Consider the following 20275-nt stretch of genomic DNA (forward strand, 5'->3'; position numbering starts at 1 on the left):
TTTACCTTAACCTGCAAATTCACCAAAACATGTAAATTAATTTTAATTTGTATTTTTAATGATGAAAGTGTTCTTGGGTGTTTTGAAAGGCGTTGTCAAATAAAAAGCGTTATTATTATAATTATTAAAACACGGCTGGTACAGAAAATAGTGTCACTAGCGCCCCCTTCATTTCCGGAATGCAATGGTCCCATTTCCATATAAGGTATGAGACTGACAGTAGTCCGTCCCCGCCCCTTTCTGTTTGTTGCAGCGAGGTGTAGTTGGCTTGTACAGAGGGACTGGAGAAGAAAATTTGGGCTTCCCAATCTTTACGTCACTAGTGGCTTTCTAAGTGGTGTCCAATGAGAAGCGTGAAAAACAAATACGTTATTCGTATCCATCTGACTAGCGTCCAATAGGAATCGGAGAAAGAAATGCCGTTTGAGACGCCATCTTACATAGAAAGGGGGGTTTAAACGGGTTGAAAACAGGAAAACGGGGGTAGTGACAGGGATTAATTATCACTTTGGAATCGTGTGTGAAAATTTCCCGTAGCTTTGAAGTACCATCAGTCATGGCTCTGGGTCTTTTTAAGGAAAAGTGAGAGAAATCCGCACTGGTCGGCCCGAAGTCAGCTTAGTCAGTGGGGGAGAGAGGGCGGAGAGTTAGATGATTTTTTTTTCCGCTGTAAAAGAAGTTATTTGTTTATGTTGTTCAACGCGGATATGTCCTCTTCAAATCCAGGTAAGGAGAAGTCAAAGTCAAGTTGACAACTAAGCTACAGGACCCTGCAGTTGTTAATCCATTTTGAGGTATTTCTATCAGTACTTCTTATGTAAACACTTATCTAAAGATAGCGTGACAGCAAATGCTAAGTTAGCTTAGCATAGAGGCTAATGCTAAGGTAAGCCTAGCTGATCGTTGCACAAGAAGTTGGCAGCTTACTGGCTTCTAGTGCCTTTAATTAAAATGCCTGTCGCGTAGTTTAAATAGATTTAAATTGAATATGTTTGCACGGCTAGCATATTGGAGACAATAAAATAAATCTATTTTGACTTAGCTGCTCTCAGTTAACTCGCTCCAGATGTTATGTATTTCTAATGTTATTTGTAGCTGTCGAGCTAGTCATGTGTCGTGATATCTCTGCTATCAAACGGTCTTAATCAAGAGTAAGTTCTCGTTGATTTGGGGGTTCATTTCAGAGTCTTTTAAGCGTGTGGTCCTATTGGGGGTTCAGTCTCATTTTCAGCGGTGTAAGCATAAAAGGAAATCACCTGTCATCTCCGCTACATTGAGTCTGTCCGTCGCTGTGTTATTAATAGACCTAGCAGACCATAGTCTGGGTATGGGAGCAAGTGGGACCCAGAACGGCGGTGCTGGTGGACCGAAGGGGACCAACAAAAGACGGGCAGCGTAAGTCCTTCACTAGAAATGTCCTGTAGCTGCTCTCCTCATTCTTCTGAGGACCAACCATAAATATACCATCTTATACTTCACATTACAGGCAGGACTTTGATGACGATGACGGAAGCAAGATGATAAGGTATTTATCTGTCAGTTTTTTGTCAAGTCGTTTTCAGTCATTAACTGTGGACCAGAATCAGGCCTGAGCCGGCTCAGCTCCACTTGATCACAATCTAGATAACTGGAGACTATGAGATGCATTCCAGGAAGACAGATGAGATTGTGATTGATTTCATATTACTAGTGAAGAGATTTCGAAACTGTGCAGTAAAACACCAAATATATACGCTTCCTTAATTATCTAATAAGAGTTTTGTGCCAGATTTCTTGTTGCTGGTTTTGTAAAGCTTTGACGTGCCAGGCGGTTGTAAGACCTTCAAATAGTGTGGTTTTTTTTCTGGCTTAATGAGTAGTCGTTAATTAGTTTTTAGATCAGATAAAAGAAAAGAACAAGCTGTATTGTTCTGTAGTGGAGAAATTCACATGTGCCAGTAGCAAAGTGTCAAGCAAGGTGAGACGTGTAGATTCACAGAAAATTAAAAAAAAAAAAAAAAAAAAATACACTGGGACTAACATGCAGTTGCAGTAAGGCACACATTTACAGCTTATAAAAATACAGTGCAGTTATTAGAAATAGCATATTTTAATGCAAAACATGTGCAGCTGAGTAGGATAATTAAGTGAAAGTTTTACTAAAATGTATAACAAAGAGAAAATGATCAAATTGGCATTGTAAAATGTAGGTAGTATCTTAATTTAGTGATTAGCATGCTTAACATTATTAAGCATAAATAGCAGTTTTGGTGAGAATGTTAACCCTTTGGTTTCTGGACAGTTTGCCTCTCTATTTAATATCTATGAATTACAATTTCATCCATTCCTACTCCAGTTTTATACCTGTAAATAAATAATTTGTCCTGATGTAGTTAAACTATGGCAAATCCATTTGTTTTTGGTTGTGGTTAAGTAACTTTATTGATCAAAGAGATTAAAAAATGCTTCACATCTAATTTAATATTGTCTGAAAACACTCTTTAATTTCTTCTTTGTGAAAATATAATAGATTATGAATCTATGTCTATTAACTCTCTCTACCCTCTTAATATGATTTGCTGATTTTTATATTCTATATGAATACATTGGAGCACAATAGTTAAGTATCTATGTGCAAAACATTTTTGAACTGATTGAAAATAGAGTTCAGTTGGGATGAAATTGAGCTTTGAAAGAACAAATTTATCAGGAAGTGTTCCCTCCCAGGCAGCAAATGTAAATTATCTAACCTCCAATGCTGCATGAATGCCTCCTTTAATAGGCATGGATTAAATAGATGATTTTGACAATATGAGCGACTAGCTGTTCACATATTTAGGTGCTGTATATTTCTGTTGCTTTACAAGTTTTTGTGGCACAAAAGTAAGAGCTTTGCAATTTTAATATAAACATGGCTGCTACACAGACTGATGAGAATTAGTTCATGACCTTGGTTGCACCTCTTAAAGTGGTTGTTTGTCCACTGATGACATTTATGCAGATGGGTTTTTTCCATCTAGCCTAGAAAATGTCAAGGACACAGAACATGTGCCAGTCAGATTTGGCTTGGTGAAATGAAAATGTTCATGTTTGAATATCCTGAGCTGCTGTGTTAACAGTGTTTTCTTTCTGCTTTGTCAGATTTGATGATGAAACAGGAGGCTCCAGCAATGAAAAAGAGCGCTTTGCCAGGTACGGTGCTAAATCGGGAGAGCAGGATGTGATTGGAGGCTGTTTATGGGATTCAATAAAAACAGCCATTACCCCCACTCTCTTTCCTACTTTAAGTTTTTGTTTTTTTCCTCATTTTGTTATGTGTGTTGCACCTCTCTTTTTTTTTTATTTCGGTAGTAACTTCTGGGCCAGTGCTTTAGTAGGCTGGTTTTATTTCCAGGTTTCTGGAAGAAGATCAGAGTTTTGCAGATAAGAAATAACTAGCCAGGTATGGCATGTAGCACCGAGGAAGATTCCCTCTCCCGCTTGTATCCATATTTATATGGAATGCAATGATCAGATACTATCCTGTCCTGCAGGGATCCCAGCACATTGTCATTTTGACAGCAAATTTGACAAAATTAACAGTACTTTTTTTTTGTCTCTCTGCGTTTGTTTTGGTGCTTGTCAGAAAGGCAGCCGGTCGTCTCTCGCAGCCTGTCCTTGTGTTATGTGTCACTAACCACACTGCTCAGTCTGGGTCGTCTTTCACTCTGGTAATCCCTTTGGCTTGAGCAACTGTTCTTTGTCCCTTTTGTCTCCCTCCCTCTCAGGACGACTGAAGGGTCTTTCTCTTTCTGCACTTGCTCTCTTTTGTCACACAATCTGGCTTCCAAAGGCCAGACATTCTCTCTCTCTCACTTACAAATCTTCCACCGCACTCATTTATTGGGGCCTGCCATGCAAAGCAATGGCAGGAACCTATTACTATTGTCGGAGAGAAGCGTCTCTTTAATCTTTATTTTTCTTCCGTAACCGTTAATGCGGCTCGTACCGCTGGGTGCACACCTACAAATGAGGTATCAAAACGTGCAGAAAATTCACGCCATTGGAGCTATTACTTCTGGTGGGATTTGGGCTTAACGTGGCGACATAATTCGCAAAAAACTACAAAAAAAACCCCATTATAACTCAATGGGAAAAATCCTAGAAATACCCTATTTTTGAGGATTTGCTGTGTCGTCACAAATTCACCTAGAAATGCCATTCAAATTTCATTTTGTAGATACGTCTGTGATCTCTTCGAAAGTGAAGACGGCTCGTCGATACCAGTTACGGTTTGTCCACAATTTGCCTCTAAGCGACCCAAACTTTCTCATTTTTGCTGAAATTACAGTGACAGCCGATCTCGGTTCAGATCTGGGCACAACATTTCTTTCTCTCATCACTGTAAATGCTCTGAGTGAGGTACAGATATGAATCTCGGGACTATCGCAGAAGACACATTGAACTGTCATACGCTCGAAACGCTTTTCGAATATGTATTACGGTTCCCGAACAAGAAGGATTTGTTTCCAATGCTTTTTTTCAGTAAAGTGTGTTTGCTCAAACACACTTGTGTGTTTGAGAGCTCACAGCTCAGAGCTCACACCTGCTGAGACCATTATTTGCCATAGCAACGGATCTCAAGAGGCTATTGGCTGCTGATTTGGACTACGAATACGCATCACTGTAGTTCTATCTATCCTCAGTTGAAACAGATCAGGACTGAGAACTGGCCTTTAGAACTACTGCTGCTATGGGCTGTATATAACTGATTTAACTCAGTAACTGTTACACATGGGATTAGTTTTACACTTTAAAATGGAGCATAATAATAATTTCAAAATAAAAGCCTTGAATAGTTTTACATCAGGTAATTGCTGTTTTTGGCTTTATTTGACGTTTTCATCCAAAGCACTGTTACACATGGGATTACTTTGGAACTTTAAAATGGAGAATATTAATAATTTCAAAATAAAAGCCTTGAATATTTTTACATCAGGTAATTGCTTTTTTTGGCCGTATATGACTTTTTCATCCAAAGCAATGTTACACATGGGATTAGTTTGGAACTTTAAAATGGAGAATAATAATTTCAAAATAAAAGCCTTGAATATTTTTACATCAGGTAATTGCTGTTTTTGGCTTTATTTGACGTTTTCATCCAAAGCACTGTTACACATGGGATTACTTTGGAACTTTAAAATGGAGAATAATAATAATTTCAAAATAAAAGCCTTGAATATTTTTACATCAGGTAATTGCTGTTTTTGGCCGTATATGACTTTTTCATCCAAAGCAATGTTACACATGGGATTAGTTTGGAACTTTAAAATGGAGCATAATAATAATTTCAAAATAAAAGCCTTGAATATTTTTACATCAGGTAATTGCTCTTTTTGGCTTTATTTGACTTTTTCATCCAAAGCACTGTTACACGTGGTATTAGTTTGGCCCTTTGAAATGAAGCATTCTGAAAATTTCAAAATAAAAGCCTTGAATAATTTTACATGACGTAATTGCTCTTTTTGGCTTTATTTGACTTTTTCATCCAAAGCACTGTTACACGTGGTATTAGTTTGGCCCTTTGAAATGAAGCATACTGAAAATTTCAAAATAAAAGCCTTGAATATTTTTACATCAGCTACTTGTGTTTTGAGCATTATATAACTATTTTAACCCAAGGACTATTACGCATGGGATTAGTTTGGCCCTTTGAAATGAAGTTTAACAAAACTTCCAAAATAAAAGCCTCGACAACATTTTAAATCGTACCGAACGGTGCACGTCCGCCTCGCTTAACGTTCTTGCGGTTCTCCGCGTGCCACTGCTTACGTCGTGGCGTTCTTTGGCGTCGACGCCGATTTGTGGCGCGACGACGCCGGGCCCGAACCCCACGGCCGCGCCTTGGCAGGCCCCGGCTAAATTTCTTCCGAAATTTTCTAGTTTTATTATATTTTTACGCGTCCATGACTTCTCTTACATTCTTTCATTCCCAGCTCCTCTTCTTAGTTTCCACGGTTATGTTGCAACTCCAAACTGCTCCACGTTGCCCATTTCCTCGTCTGTTTTCCCCATTTCAATCACTGCTTTTCTCTCCATTCCTACCAACCCATTTCCTTGCTCCAGGGAGAATCACAGTGAGATTGAGAGGCGGAGGCGGAACAAGATGTCTGCCTACATCGGAGAACTGTCGGACATGGTTCCCTCATGCAGCGCGTTGGCACGGAAACCAGACAAGCTGACCATCCTGCGAATGGCAGTCTCTCACATGAAGTCTCTCAGAGGAAACGCCAATACTAATGCCGACGGGTCATACAAACCTTCTTTTCTCAGCGATCAGGTATGAAAATGGAAGCTGTGAAACATTGCATGCTTGGTCGACTTGTGTTCAAGCCACTAACCAACCACACGGTGTATATATACATCGGTTGTCACATGCAAATGTTTTTTACTGTTTAGTTGTAAAGCGTCATTTAATTAAGACAAAATCAACCCTACGAAGAACACAATTTCTTTTCTAGTCACATCACAAAATATTTTCACTATTGCTACTTGTTTATTATTAAAGGTTGTTTTTCTAATGTGCATGATTTCCTCAAATTTCCTCTTTTATTGCAGATTTTATGATCAGATCCTTAGCCATCCATTGAAGCTGTATAAATAGCATGCAAACTGTTCATTTAGAGTTTAAACAGGGTCACTTTTAATTCAGTGAGGTTTCCTGCAGAACAGCTTCATCCACTGATGCATGCACCTGCAGAGCAGCCTATCCCACCTCTATCATTCCAGACAGAGGAAAGGCAAGCCAGACACAGAGAAGTGTCTAAGTAAGCTTAGGTTGCAGTAGAAATCTCCCAAGTTGCTCATCTTTCATTATGTTTTCAATGCCAGCTGCTCAACTTGATATCTGTGGCTCTTCTAATTTTATCTCCACTCGGTTTTTCTGTGGACTTTTTAAAAACATTTTAGTTATATTCTTGATTACACTCTACTTACAACCTGAGCCATTCAAGACGCAGATATCACAGGTTGGCTGCAGTTCACTCGCTGAGATCAGTCGATACAGTATAAAGGAAGACTGAAAGTAATACTGAAAAAGCTACTTGTTAATATTTTCACATCGTGGTCAGTTGTTATATATTCCATAGAGGTTTGAACTCCAGTTTTTTTCCCCTTTCCCCTGTTGACTAAACAAAACAGAATTTATTTTTTAAAATTGTGTTGGGCGTCCAGAAAATATTTAAGGTAAACAAAGAAAAGGTTTTTGCTGCCTTGTGACTTTTCAAGACTTTTTTAACATTATAGCTCTCAGCATAAGCTAGTATGAGATTATCAAGACATAATCTTAAATAATAGTTGTACCGTTTTACAGTATCATGATATTAGTAGTTATTTAACATGATTTAACTGCAATTTCTATTTATAAAAGAAACACAAGTACTAATACTGCTGCAAAAACAACTTATCTGTCATTAAAGTTCTAATAATGTTATGTTAATGTTAGCTGTATTTAAACATGTTTATTGTGCAGAGTATTCTCCTCCTCATAGTTTCCCAGCTGTATGTCACCTTAATAAGAATAACACTGTTTTTCACAACTCAAAATATTCCCAAACATCCAAACGTATTTTCGTGTGAGCAAAGGTATCCATATGACAGCCTCGGCTTAAGTAGATGACTGATGGTGTGCAGCAGCAGGTGTGGGTGGGGCGCTAACTGTGCTGCTTTATGCTCCAGAAAACTCTGGTTACTCCTGTTATTTTTCTGGTATCACACTGAAAAGAGTTAAATCATAGGAATGGAATGGTTTACAGTTTTCTTCAACTTAGAACTGACCCATGCTCAGGTGAAAACAAGCACATGTTGATCCCGTGGAAGCAGCACACGATCATAAATAATCTAGATTGATGTAGATTATAGGCTAACTTTGTTTGCTTTTGTAATATTTTCAACTTCCTCGACTTCTACGTGCTATTAATTAATTTATTATTTTTTTTGTTTTCCACAGGAACTTAAGCACCTCATTTTGGAAGCAGCGGACGGCTTCCTGTTCGTGGTGTCATGCGAGACGGGCCGTGTTGTTTACGTCTCGGACTCGGTCACACCTGTACTTAACCAGTCGCAGTCTGAATGGCTGGGATCTTCTCTTTATGATCAGCTCCACCCAGACGACACAGAAAAGCTCAGGGAGCAGCTCTCCACTTCGGAGAACAACAACACGGGTATTGTAAGATGTAAAAAGCCTTTTCAAGGTGAAAAAATAAAAATGTTAACTTTTCAGCTTCCTGTGCTTTTAAAGGGAGGATGTTGGACCTGAAGACAGGAACTGTGAAAAAGGAGAGTCAGCAGTCATCAGCTAGAATGACAATGGGGGCGCGCCGATCATTCATCTGCAGAATGAGGTTAGACTTGCACATTATAAATAAATCAAATGACTTTTTGTGCAAAGCTTGATGCTTGGATATGTTCTACAATGGTCTTTGTGCAGGTGTGGAACATGCCCAGTGGAACCAATGTCTATGAACAGGCTCAGCTTTCTCAGGAGTAGGAACAGGTGAGCAGACACTCACATTTCTGTTTGAATTAGTGCAGATTGGGTCCATGATAACAGAAAACTGAACTTCAGTTGTAAATAGGCTTTTTGTGTTTCTTGCTTCACACCAGGAATGGTTTAGGAACACCCAAGGAAGGGGAACCCCAGTACGTTGTGGTCCACTGTACAGGATACGTTAAATCCTGGCCCCCCGCGGGTAAATCAAGCAAATATTGATTTGCTTGTGATAAATGTCACAATATTTAATAGTGGATTTAATTTGTTCTGTTTTGGTTGTTATTTGTATTTCAGGTGTATCATTAACAGATGATGAAGCAGACAACAATCAGGGGAGTCGCTACTGTCTAGTTGCCATTGGGAGATTACAGGTATGAAACAACATAGATGGCTATAAACTTTTCTCTCAAAGGTAATTTTAAAGGCAATATGTTACATGACAGATTAAATTAAAAATATTTCAGACGGATTAAGAATAAAGTTAATGTAATTGTTTTGAAATATATTAATTTTACGTTATTGAAGCTTTCATAAAATAAATCATGAACAATTATTAATGTTCCTAAAGTCTGAGAACATTTAGTTTTTTTTAACAAAGATTTGTAATGAAATAACCTCATGAAACTAAACAAGCAGAACTGAAAATGTATCTTGCTTATAGACATTGTTTTTTTGGTTTTTTTCTTGAAGCAATAATATAGTATGAAACTTTGTCGTAGAGATGTCCCAAGCAGAAATTTGTTCTAAACAGCTTTAAAATGCTATAAAATAATAAACAAATCTCCTTCTGGATCATTATTTCTTGTGCTTCTCAGCAGCAGATATGCTGCAGATCAGAAAGATCTGAGACGATTTTTCTGCAGCAACAAGTCGTAAACTTGGCTGTTTGATGCAGTCACTCTTTGCAAGCCATTTTATGTTTGGCTTGCAAAGAGAGGCATGTTTATGTCTATGTTTAAGACCTTTACAAGCTTTTGAAATCACACAATTGTTTCTTTTATTAGTCGGGATAACAAATAGCATACACTAACATTTACAGGATAAGCTAATCTGTGATTTCTGTTGCTGGATGAGCTTTCGGTTGCATAAAACAGTAGAAACAGTAAATAATTATAATGCCATGAAGAACATGGTTTGGGCATTTTATTTATAACTATATAGCTGGTTCTTTAGAAACTCCTACGCTGGTATTTAGACATTGGGGGGAAAATCCTAATTTGCTAGATCAACAAAGCAATTTTTCCAAGAAAATTAGCAAAGTTATTACGGCAGGTAGAGAAAGTTGGGCTTAGAGACTCTGATATGGATCAGGAAATCCCTGCTTTGTTGTCCTGGGTTGCTGTGTTCTGCTTTTCATTGCCTCTCCCCGTTTTCTGCAGGTCACCTGTTGCCCTGGTGAAACAGACCTAAACAGCATCAGCGTTCCTGTAGAGTTCATCTCCCGCCACAACTGCCAGGGCATGTTCACCTTCGTAGATCATCGCTGCTTGACCTCGATCGGCTACCAGCCCCAGGTAAACCATCACCTCCATTAAAATATCTTCAACTTTATTTTAAACCAATTAAAGTTTTGTTTCTGTATCGCAGGAATTACTGGGGAAGAATATTCTAGATTTTTCACACCCTGAAGACCAGGGTTTGCTGAGAGACAGTTTTGACCAGGTACTAAAAATATCTTGCATTTTGATCTCACTTCATTTTTTAAAAATTCTTGTTCCTGTTACTACATTTGTGCCTTTTAAGAGTAATATACTTTAAGAGTATATACTTTAAGAGTATTGTAATAATACCTATTGTAATACATTTTAAATATATACTGTTGCAATTTGGTAAACTTGTGCAAATTGGAAAACAAATTTTTCTCCTTTCACATAAACTTGAACTTCCCATTTTGGTTTTTCTTACTGACGAGCATATCAGATGCTCGTCTTATGAGACGTTTCCCTTTAATCGTGGTCAGCATGTCTCTGTGTTCATCGAGGAAGCTGGAAAAATTACAGATTGCGTAAATATACTGGTGCAATTCAATTAATTAGAATACCTTTGAAAAGTTTAAGTAATTCAGCCCAAGAAGTGACTCTCGTACACACAGTGATATATTTCAAGCATTTTTCAGTTAGTTTTTAAATATGGATTTCATTCATTACAAGTCTCCAGCTTCCCAGAACATTTGAATAATCCATAAGACCAATAAAAAAAAAAAAAAGAAAAGGGGATTTTCTTTAATACAGACATGATGAAGTCATGGGGAAGAATGCTGATTAGGCTACTGTGTCACTAAGCCCTCCCAAAAGGAGGAAAAGCCACAGAGACTGTTGGAGAAGAGTCTTTAAGTACAAGCAAATGGAAAGTTGCATGGAAGAAAAAAAGTGTTTTCCTTAATAAGGACTACAGTTGTAGGAACTTTGAATCTTGGATAACTCGTCTAAAACACGAGTCAAACTCGAGTGCCGGGGGCCAAATCCAGCCCACCGTAAGTTTTTATGTGGTCCTCTAGACTCTAAAGGAGCCACATAAACAGAACCTTCATAAGATGTGTGCTTAAATATTACTTTATCAAGCAAATCAAATCTGTTTACAGTCAAATTACATCAATTTGAAAAGATTTTCAGTCTTATGTAGTTTCTACAGGAACAGTTATTTATTAATATTTGAATTGCTGGTTAATGAGTTTTATCAATGTATTCTGCCAAAACCGGACCTTTGAGGGTGTTCATGATCATGATGTGGACTAAAATATAAAGGATTCACATTTCTTTCTTAAACATCGTTTTCGGTTTTTTATTTATTTATTTCAAGAAACAAAATCTTGGATTTTAATTGGCTGTACTCATGAAACTGAAATGAATGCTTTACATATGTCACTGTGTAAGTATTGCATCTTCAGGAAGTTCTTTTTTTGGATTGAGTTAATGACATTTACTTTTCAGCAGATTTCTAATTTGCATTTAAAAATGAAAATTCTTGAAATAAAACTAAAACATAAAAATTATTTCTTACAAATGAGCGTTTTTTAATGATTCTGCTGTTGGATGGGTTGACGGTTTGGTACTGTGGGTTTGCGTCCTCAGGTGGTTAAGCTGAAAGGCCAGGTTCTGTCGGTCATGTTTCGGTTCCGGGCCAAAACGAGAGACTGGATGCTGATGAGAACGAGCTCCTTCACCTTCCAGAACCCCTTTTCAGAGGAGATCGAGTACATCATCTGTACCAATGTCAATGTCAAGTGAGTAACGCGCGCTGCCAGATTACTTAACTGAATAGATAGTGAAAAAGTGGAAGTTATGAAATGTTGGCTGTTGTGAAATGTTGGCTTTGTTTGGATGCGTATCGATTTCCCTCAGTCCCCAGTTCCTCCTAAGCTTCAAACTCAACGTCTTGATAAAAACCAAACTCTGATCATTCTCTCCCAACACTTCTGCTCTTCATCCAACAATGATTGTTGGGCATCAGAAACTCAACCCAGGACCCTCTCACTCTCATCTCCTCCCCCGGGGCTCCAATGCCCCTGGCTCAGAGCAGCCCAAACGGCCATCCTGTTGTGCTCAGCCCAGGCCCGATGGCCGCCAGGTGAGATCGGGCCTGAAGAGCCTTTCCTCCCACCTTAAGGGAGCGCGAGGGGCGGCTGCTTTCTGGGAGTCTGTAGCTGTCTGTACCAGGCTAAAGTTCTTCTAATTTTTGGGTTCTCATTTTCCGTTCTGGGTGACTCTTCCTCCCTTCCTTCATTTGTATTGAGCTTTAATAACTGCATTTAAAAAAAAAAAAAGAAGAAGCATGTCTTATCAAGCTTTACATGTAGTTCTCAGACGAACCTTTTATAGAAGTGGTGTAGCATCTCAGTTAGGGCTGGGCAATAAATTGATTTCATTGATTAATCAAATTTTTTGCTTTTTTGAAGATTTAATTTTTGGAAAATCTGGATTTTCTTTTTCACCAATCCACTTATATGGTGTCCATAATTCAGAGTGATGTCAGCACACCCAAGGTTGGCCATCTTGTTTGACAAGTGTCTTTTTTTTATAGCTAAGTTTAAGTTCAAGTCAACTCTTTGGCAAAATATAAGACTCAGGCTAGTTTTTTTTTAAATGAGAATAAAGTCATAATGTTACAAGAACAGTCGTATCATAAGAAAGTTGAAATATTACGAGAATAAAGTTGTAATTTTGAGAACTCCAACACAAAAAGTAACCTAAAATTAGTTATCCAAGCTTTCTTCTTAAAACAACTATTTTCTTGTAATTTTAGGGCATTCTTCTGATAAAATAGCATCTTTATTCTGCTAATATTATGACTATATTCCTTTGCATAACTCACAGAAGGGATGATTGAAACAAGATTTTATTTTTAAGCCATATCGCCCAGCCCTAACCTCAGTTATAAATGTGTTTAACAGACTTTCTCTTCACCTCTCCTGTGATTGTTTATGATTACCGGTGGCGGGTTGCGGTGTTTGGGGATTTCTCACTCATCAGTGAAGGGAAGGAAAAAAAAACAAATGAGTTAATTCCCGGTGGACAGCAATCAGAAGTCCTTTTTTTGTGTTTGTTTTTTCAGACAGCTACAACAGCAGCAGCAGCAGGCCGATCTGGAGGGAGGGGCAACAAGAGATGGGATGTATGAGGCGGGACCAATCAATATCCAGCAACAGGTACGGAGCACTGACGGCTACAATTCTCAATCAGTTTCCGCAAGATATCACCAATATCCCCTTTCAACACAGGGTGGGTTTCATTAATAACGTCTCAAATTGCCTGATGAAACTTCACCTTAAATGTGCTGTTTCTGAAAGGAGACCTATTACACAAAATTCACATTTCGCTTGTGTTTTTATACGTTCTTTTGGGTCTTTCCAAAAACGGCCAAAGCTCTAAAAAGAAAAAAGAAAAGCAGGGTTTTTTTTTTGTGTGTAATAAGTTGATGTTTTTTGGAGTCTGGAAAGTGAGCCATTTCAAAAACCTCCTGTATGCAGAGTCACAACCGGATCACTGCGCCAGAGCAGCATGTAATGGTCAGCTTGATTTTCTGCTTTTTGCGACATTCGATAACTGCTGGAAAAGACAAATGTTTTGCTGTTGACTTACCATCCAAAAACCACTTGCTTCAAACTTGTTGGTTGGGTAGGAGGCTCTGCTTCTGCTTTTCAAAGATGTACAGATGTATAACTGCGCATCTGTTTGCAGCCATTTTCACTGTGAGAGTGTAAACGTTGAGTTGGGACCATCAACAGCTTATTTGGATTTAAAGTGATAAGATGCCCTAAAACAACTGAAAGGAGCTCAAAACAGAGAACAATGTTTGCAAAGGCTGTTTAGACCTGAACATCTAGTGAATGTTGTCACCGTGTTTGAGTAAGAGTCATGGAAAAACACTGTGCTCTATAAAGTAACCCTGTCACAACTCTGATGATTCGGCAAACTGATAACTGGTTCTGGACTCTGATACGGCCGCCTCTTGTAGTCACTCTGAGCAAGCAGATTTGCGCAGCCACAGACTATTAAACGAAAATGTAACACTCATTTTACAAAAAAATCCTAGGATATTTAAAACAAACACATTTACCTTGAAGAGTGCAACTTTTATTTTTGTATTTTTCTAACTACAAATTGACATGTGCAGTGTTGTTCTTGTGGAGTGTTACAGCAATATTAACGGAGAAATTTTGTCACCTTTCAAAACTATGAACATTGCATGCAAATTTTAGACAAGAATCCAGAACTAACTATCTTTGTCACAGTCTGAATTCCTGTTATCATTTAACAAGTCTAAAATTTGCTTTGGTCGATGCAGCGGGATGATTGGTTCAATATTTCTTAGTCTGCTAGATTTAGACCAGAGATTTAAGATTTATTACCAAATAAATTTAGATTGTTTATTCAAAATAAATTAATAACCTTAATAGAAAAATTGCAATTTAATGTGTCATTTAAATATTTGTCCCCATAAATAGTCACATTTTGATTCAATCTAACAGATCACAATTTTTATCTGCCGTTTTAAGCCCATATTGGAACTTTTTGTTGTTTCAGATGCCGGTGCAGCCAGTGGTAGCGGTGGGGCCGGACCACAGCAAAACCATAGAGAAGCAGGAGATCTATCCGCCCATCTTCCCAGGGTCAGATCAGACCAAGGGCATGCCAACCAACTCGACGCCTTCCACTCAGATTTACACCAACAACTTTTCTGCTGGTCGCTCCAATGACTCATACAGGTGGGTGTCTTTTGTATAAACAAGCGTGTCTGCATGTTTGCGTGCACATTTTGTTCTCAACCTCCAGAAAATTAATTGCTTGCTTTTTGCCCAATGGGAGCTTTGCAAATGACCTGGTGTCTGAAAACGCATTATTTCCTGTGAATGTGCTGTGGAAAGATTTATTAGACTGATATGTTTTTAACCTGCCAGAGAGTTTTCATGTCTGGACCTTTGCACATATAAGAGTGAACTAGGCTTGGCTCTTTGTTTGAAATTGGTTCATTTGTAAGGAAAGCTGTCAGTTCTGCCAGTGTGCCTTTGCTCATAGTTATTGATTTAGTGGAGGTTCTTACCCAAAGCAACTTAAAAATGAGAAATAATATGTAGCAGACACCTTCTATCAGAAGACAGCAGAACAGGTTAAGAAGAACAGCAGCACAGTGACAAACAGAGCAAATATAGCGACACAAAGAAACGGAATAAAGAATAAAAATACTGTACATTAAGGGCAAAATTTCAACATTAAAACTGTATGGTTATAAAAAAATGGTGTACTTCAGTCCAGAGGAATGTGAAAGTGAGCTTAATTTAAAAATGTACGAACGGTTCATATCTATTTGAGCGTTAAGACAAATCATTTACAAATGCGAGGTAGCTATTGTGTTAGAAGTGTTGGTTTTAAGGATGAAATAAGACGGAAAAACAACAAAATCAGTTCAAACTAAGACGGATGATAAAAATTACAGCTTCACCAACTAGTTTATGAGGCTGATTTCCAAACATGAATTTCTTATAAAGTTTGTACGGTCCATTATTTCTCTTTGCACCCCTAAAAATGCAAACACTATTTCCCAGAATGTTTTTCATAAGATTCTTTCAAGCTAACAAATGTCCCAGCTCTGTCTAACTTTGTAATTCAGCAAGAAAAACTCTGATTTCTTATTTAATCAGAAATAGGAAATCAGGTGTAGCTAAATCTGGTTTAAGCTAAATCATTGTAGCTAAACCTTTCTGTGGTAATTAGTTATTTTTATGGGTAGCAGAGGCAACGTCACACTGTGTGAGAGAGGTGTTTCTGCGATGCAACTCTGTAGAGAGGACACTCCAGCTTTTTTATCTCTGTTGGCATAAGTAACGATGAACATCTTTGGGTCTGTTGGCTTCATGCATGTGAAGTCAATGGAGAGTTGGCGGCTTCTAAACAGCTATCATTTTCTATCCTCCCCAATGATAGCTGTACCGATATTGTAAGAACTTCCACTGTCAATATACCTCATAAAACATAAGTAAGCACATTATTTTAGATGATGATTATTTTTATGTTTCAGGGAAGCCAGGTGCCAGGGTTCTCAATCCTGCTTATTGTCTTTGCAGACCAGTCGCTATGCCGCCACAGATGACACAGCCGGCGCACTCAGCACCGCAGATGCTGCCTCACATGTCTCGCCAAAATGGCGCCCCGCAGTCTGTTACCACATCAAGCACTAACAGCCCCTTCCATGGACCGTCAGGAGGATGGCCTGCACCCGGACCTGCAGCCAGACCGCAGTTCAGTAACCAGGTAACCCAGCAGCTTTCTGTTCCTCCTTGTTTTGTTCCATAACTTTAGTCTTTAATTGTTTTTTTGTATTTATTTTTCTTGTTGGTCCTTGAACCGGGATTCATACAAGGGCTTGAAATTCCTGAAAATTCTTGAATTTCAGTTGGTTGTTTTCAAGGCTTGGAAAGTGCTTGATTTCTGTATTTAAGTCCTTAAAGTGCTTCATATTCAAACTACACAGTTTAGCAATGAAGTCCAATCTAACGTTTAACACCCTAAAATTGGAAAGCATTTTTTACCAAAGTAAACCAGATATTTTCATATACCTAATAAAAAGACAGACATTTCTTTCTTTCTCACTGTGTGAAGTTAAATCAGACTAAACTTTTCTTATTTCAGGTTAAATCTATTCGATAAATGCCAGAAAACTTTGCAATAACGTATTTTATTTTGAATATTGATTCGTGTAATTTAAATAACAGTTTGCTTATATTTTATATGTTAAACATTATTGGAATTGGGGGAACTTTTTTGTTTTCATACCAGTCAGGTGTATAGTGTGTGAGACATTTCAAAACATGTAATTTTTTGTGCTTTAGTTTTTCTTGTTCCTGATATAGAATGTAAGATATTTTCACAATACATTATTAATAACAGTAATAAGTCACATTATAGTGAATTGAAACTGTCTTCTTTAGGTCATTTGTTTTTATCTCCAATGTGTGGTTCTGGATAAGTTTGAAATCTTACCTTAAATGTTTGAAATGTTTGTTTGTGGGAACCCCGTTGACCAAAGCCGGCCCGTTTCTGCTCTAACCAGCAGGTTGCTCCGCAGGCAGCAAAGACGATGTCTCAGCAGTTTCCTCCAATCGGAGGATTCGGAGGCGGCTCTTCTAACACCTTCAGCCAGATGCCCACCGGTGCCGCTCCCACCCCCACCAACGGCACAAACTATCCTCAGATGAACCCTCGCACCAGCCTCAACACCAACGGCTACGGTAGGTCGTAGAAACTAGTGGCAACTTATGAGAGCAACCAAATTAGACTGCACAATACCTGCAAATAAAAGGTCTTTTGCTGCTTTCGACTATTTCAATTATAAAACACCCCAAATCTAATGGCTTCTGACTTTTCTGCCTAGGCCTGTCACAATTACAAATTTTGTGGGGTGATAAATTCTTAAAAATTACTTTTATTAATGACAATATTGTCATTTTATGAACATTTTCAAGTGATATCATAATAGCATAATCATACAATTTTACCCTCCTTAAGAAGAGAAAAAACAATTAACACTGAAACTGGAAGGTGTTTTAAATATCCAAAATAAAAAAAGCATAAATGAAATGGAAATTTTCTCATAATATAATGGATTATGAAATCAGTAAACAAAATTTCCCTTCAAAAAATATAAATCATTAGGCTCATACAGAGAAAACAGGCCAAACTACCAGTTAGGACTTTAGGAAGTATTGAGCTCATTTCAATTTATCATGTGATTAATTGATTTATTTCTAATTGCATCAGGTTTCTTTCTTTACTCTTCCATCCTCCTCAATTTGAGTTTTACCAGTAACGTTATTCTGGTGCATAAATGGAGCTGGTTTTGGTAATATTTCATGTTTAGTGCATAAGTGTGTGATGCTCTCGAGTCTCACCAGTCTGTGCTCTGCTTTTAGACACTTCCCAGTCTGGAGGCCAGTTTCCACCTCGAGTGACGGAGGGGGTGTGGCCTCAGTGGCCGGGCCAGCAGCAGCATCCTCAGAACAACAGAGAGCAGCATCCTCACGCTCAGGGAAACCAGCAGGACATATTTCCTGTGAGTAATGAGAACTTGCTCTATATTACAAACCTCCCTCTTTTCTGCTGTCTCCAGAAATAATGTCGTTCTTCTGTTTTATTTGTTTGGTTTTAGGATGTGTTGTCTATGCTAGACCAGCCTGCCGCCTTTAACAGTGACGACTTTGAAATCGCCATCTACCCGCCGTACAACGAGTGACCAGCGCTACGCCTCTCTTCTTCCTCCCCCGGGTGAATTTTTCCTTCACATCTTCTGCTCCTGAACTCTTCCTCCTCCTCACAGTGGCAGTCTTTCCTTTCTTTCTGTGGCCTCGCTGTAAGTCAGGTAAAGAGGAAGGGATATTTTACTGCACCTAAATTAAGTAGAAAGTGAAAGAATAACATTATAAAAAAACAGAGAGATTATTTTCACAATATTCCAATCATTGTAAGAGATTGCTGCAGCTAGCACTACCCAAAGCTCCATACCGGTGTTGTAGATATGTGATATTAGTATTTTTGAATAGAAAGATATAAGACGCACAATCGCACCACCACATGTGGATGGACTGCACAAAAAAAGAAAAAGAAAACACACTCTGCCACTCTTTGAAAACACACACGCAGATAAAATGGCCTTTTATTGCAACATGTCAGTGGTTTTTCTCAGGATTACTAGAATATTTTCCTATTTTACTCCTTAGCAGGTATACTAAGTATTTCAGAGAATGATTTAAAACCTTGGAAAATAGCAGTAATATATATGTTCATTTAATTAGATTTTTTTTATTATTCATTATGAATCCACAGCATGTATTTGCATGATTTACAGCGTTAAATATTCTGCAGATCTCTATGTAATTTAACGTATACATGGCTGACTTCACCTATAAAAGTTTCTTTACCCATTGAGTTACTTTGACAACACATGTGGACGGCACCATATCTTTTATTCAGTCTCTCTGCTGGCTTTTTATTTTACATTTTTTCATTGCTGATGCACGACTACAGCCCCCATGTGTGCGAGTTTGTAAGATTTATGCATAATTAACAAAAGGTTGTTGGGTATCTGCCTTGTGTCATTTACCATACATTTGGGGGCTTTTTATACTCCTTTTGTAAAAGAAATGTATATGTATAAAAAAAATAATCAGCAGCAATAATTGACAGACAGGATTCATGTATTTTTAAAGCCATTTTTACCTTTCTTTTTAATGTTTTAAAATGCAGAGATGTGATTGTAATCTTCGGATTTTAATTATGCTTCTTGAGTATTTTATTGAGCTATTCGTCGCTTCTCTCGCGTTGCTGTTTTACGGTTAGATCAGGGTATTCAAGCAAGTGGACCTACATGTGAGAATGTACAAACAGGTTATTTTGTTTCTGCCTCAGTGTTTTTCTCTTTTTTTTTCCATGATGTTTGGGTGAGGACTCAACTTTTGCCAACAGGATGTGTTTTGGACAGCTTTCACAGTGGAGCAACGCGAGATAAGCATCTTTCACTTTTAAAATGTTGAATTTGAGGTTAAGTGTTTTATTCTTCCTTGTCTGTGTGTAACATCCACACACTTGTAAAAGCAGACTATGTAATTGCAGTGTAGATAATTGAGTGTTTTCTGAGCTTCCAAAGGATGGCATGTTGGTGATTTGTGTTCGTTCTTTGATGGTTTTTGTGTTCAAAGCAACTGATTACTCTGTATACAGGTTTATTTTTCACTCTTAGAAACACAAATATATAAATATACTGTATATGTTTATGAAATTTTAAGAGAAATATTTGTTGTTTTTTGTATTAAATTGTTATATTGTCAAGACTGAAGGGCTTGGTGGTTTTTGTTCTTTTTGAGCACCACATTTTCACAAAATGTTTTATAATGGAAAGTTTGTATATATTTAGAGAGATGGAGATATAGCACAATTCATATAAAAATAAAAGGAAAACTGCACTTAAAAACTTCATTAAGAATAATATGAATATGCAATTGTTGCATAATCAAATTCAAACCAAGTAAATGGCTACGACATAGGGTTGGTCAATAAATCAGTAATCTATATTGTGATAGACGTGATGGTTCTGGTCCAATATTCAATATATAGAATATTCACTGAACTCTGATGCAGAACCGCACAGCATTCTGGGAGATGTAGGCAGAGGAAAGGCTTTAGTGGCTCAACTCTTACAGCGACTTAAGCAATGTGTTTTTCATCACCTAACTTGGTCTTTGGTTGCCTAGCAACAACTTGTTAAATCACTTGCTGT

The 20275-nt window shown here is 37.9% G+C and overlaps 1 protein-coding gene across 3 annotated transcripts; it reads left to right on the forward strand.

The window, feature by feature from the left end:
- Positions 1–438: 438 nt before the first annotated feature.
- LOC102231883 (aryl hydrocarbon receptor nuclear translocator) lies at positions 439–19829 on the forward strand. Of its 3 annotated transcripts, none has more exons than XM_023330974.1 (20): positions 439–726; positions 1305–1395; positions 1487–1525; positions 3121–3171; positions 6085–6298; positions 7967–8180; positions 8258–8360; positions 8447–8512; positions 8623–8708; positions 8804–8880; positions 9889–10023; positions 10097–10171; positions 11581–11732; positions 11960–12076; positions 13061–13154; positions 14533–14714; positions 16071–16257; positions 17057–17234; positions 17916–18055; positions 18152–19829. In XM_023330974.1, exons 1-20 carry the CDS (start codon positions 690–692, stop codon positions 18233–18235), a joined length of 2322 nt encoding a protein of 773 aa, XP_023186742.1. In that variant the 5' UTR covers positions 439–689; the 3' UTR covers positions 18236–19829. The 3 variants fall into 3 exon arrangements, with proteins under 3 accessions (XP_023186742.1, XP_023186743.1, XP_005810338.1); XM_023330975.1 differs by having other exon boundaries at positions 17060–17234; XM_005810281.3 differs by lacking the exon at positions 11960–12076.
- The last annotated feature ends 446 nt before the right edge of the window (positions 19830–20275 follow it).

Source organism: Xiphophorus maculatus, chromosome 3 (assembly GCF_002775205.1).
Source record: "Xiphophorus maculatus strain JP 163 A chromosome 3, X_maculatus-5.0-male, whole genome shotgun sequence".
Lineage (NCBI taxonomy): Eukaryota > Metazoa > Chordata > Actinopteri > Cyprinodontiformes > Poeciliidae > Xiphophorus > Xiphophorus maculatus.

Coding starts and splice junctions, on each gene's coding strand:
- LOC102231883 (XM_023330974.1), top strand. CDS start 690: ATGTTGTTCAACGCGGATATGTCCTCTTCAAATCCAG. Junction 1,526..3,120: donor GACGGAAGCAAGATGATAAG/GTATTTATCTGT, acceptor CTGCTTTGTCAG/ATTTGATGATGAAACAGGAG. Junction 10,024..10,096: donor CGATCGGCTACCAGCCCCAG/GTAAACCATCAC, acceptor TCTGTATCGCAG/GAATTACTGGGGAAGAATAT.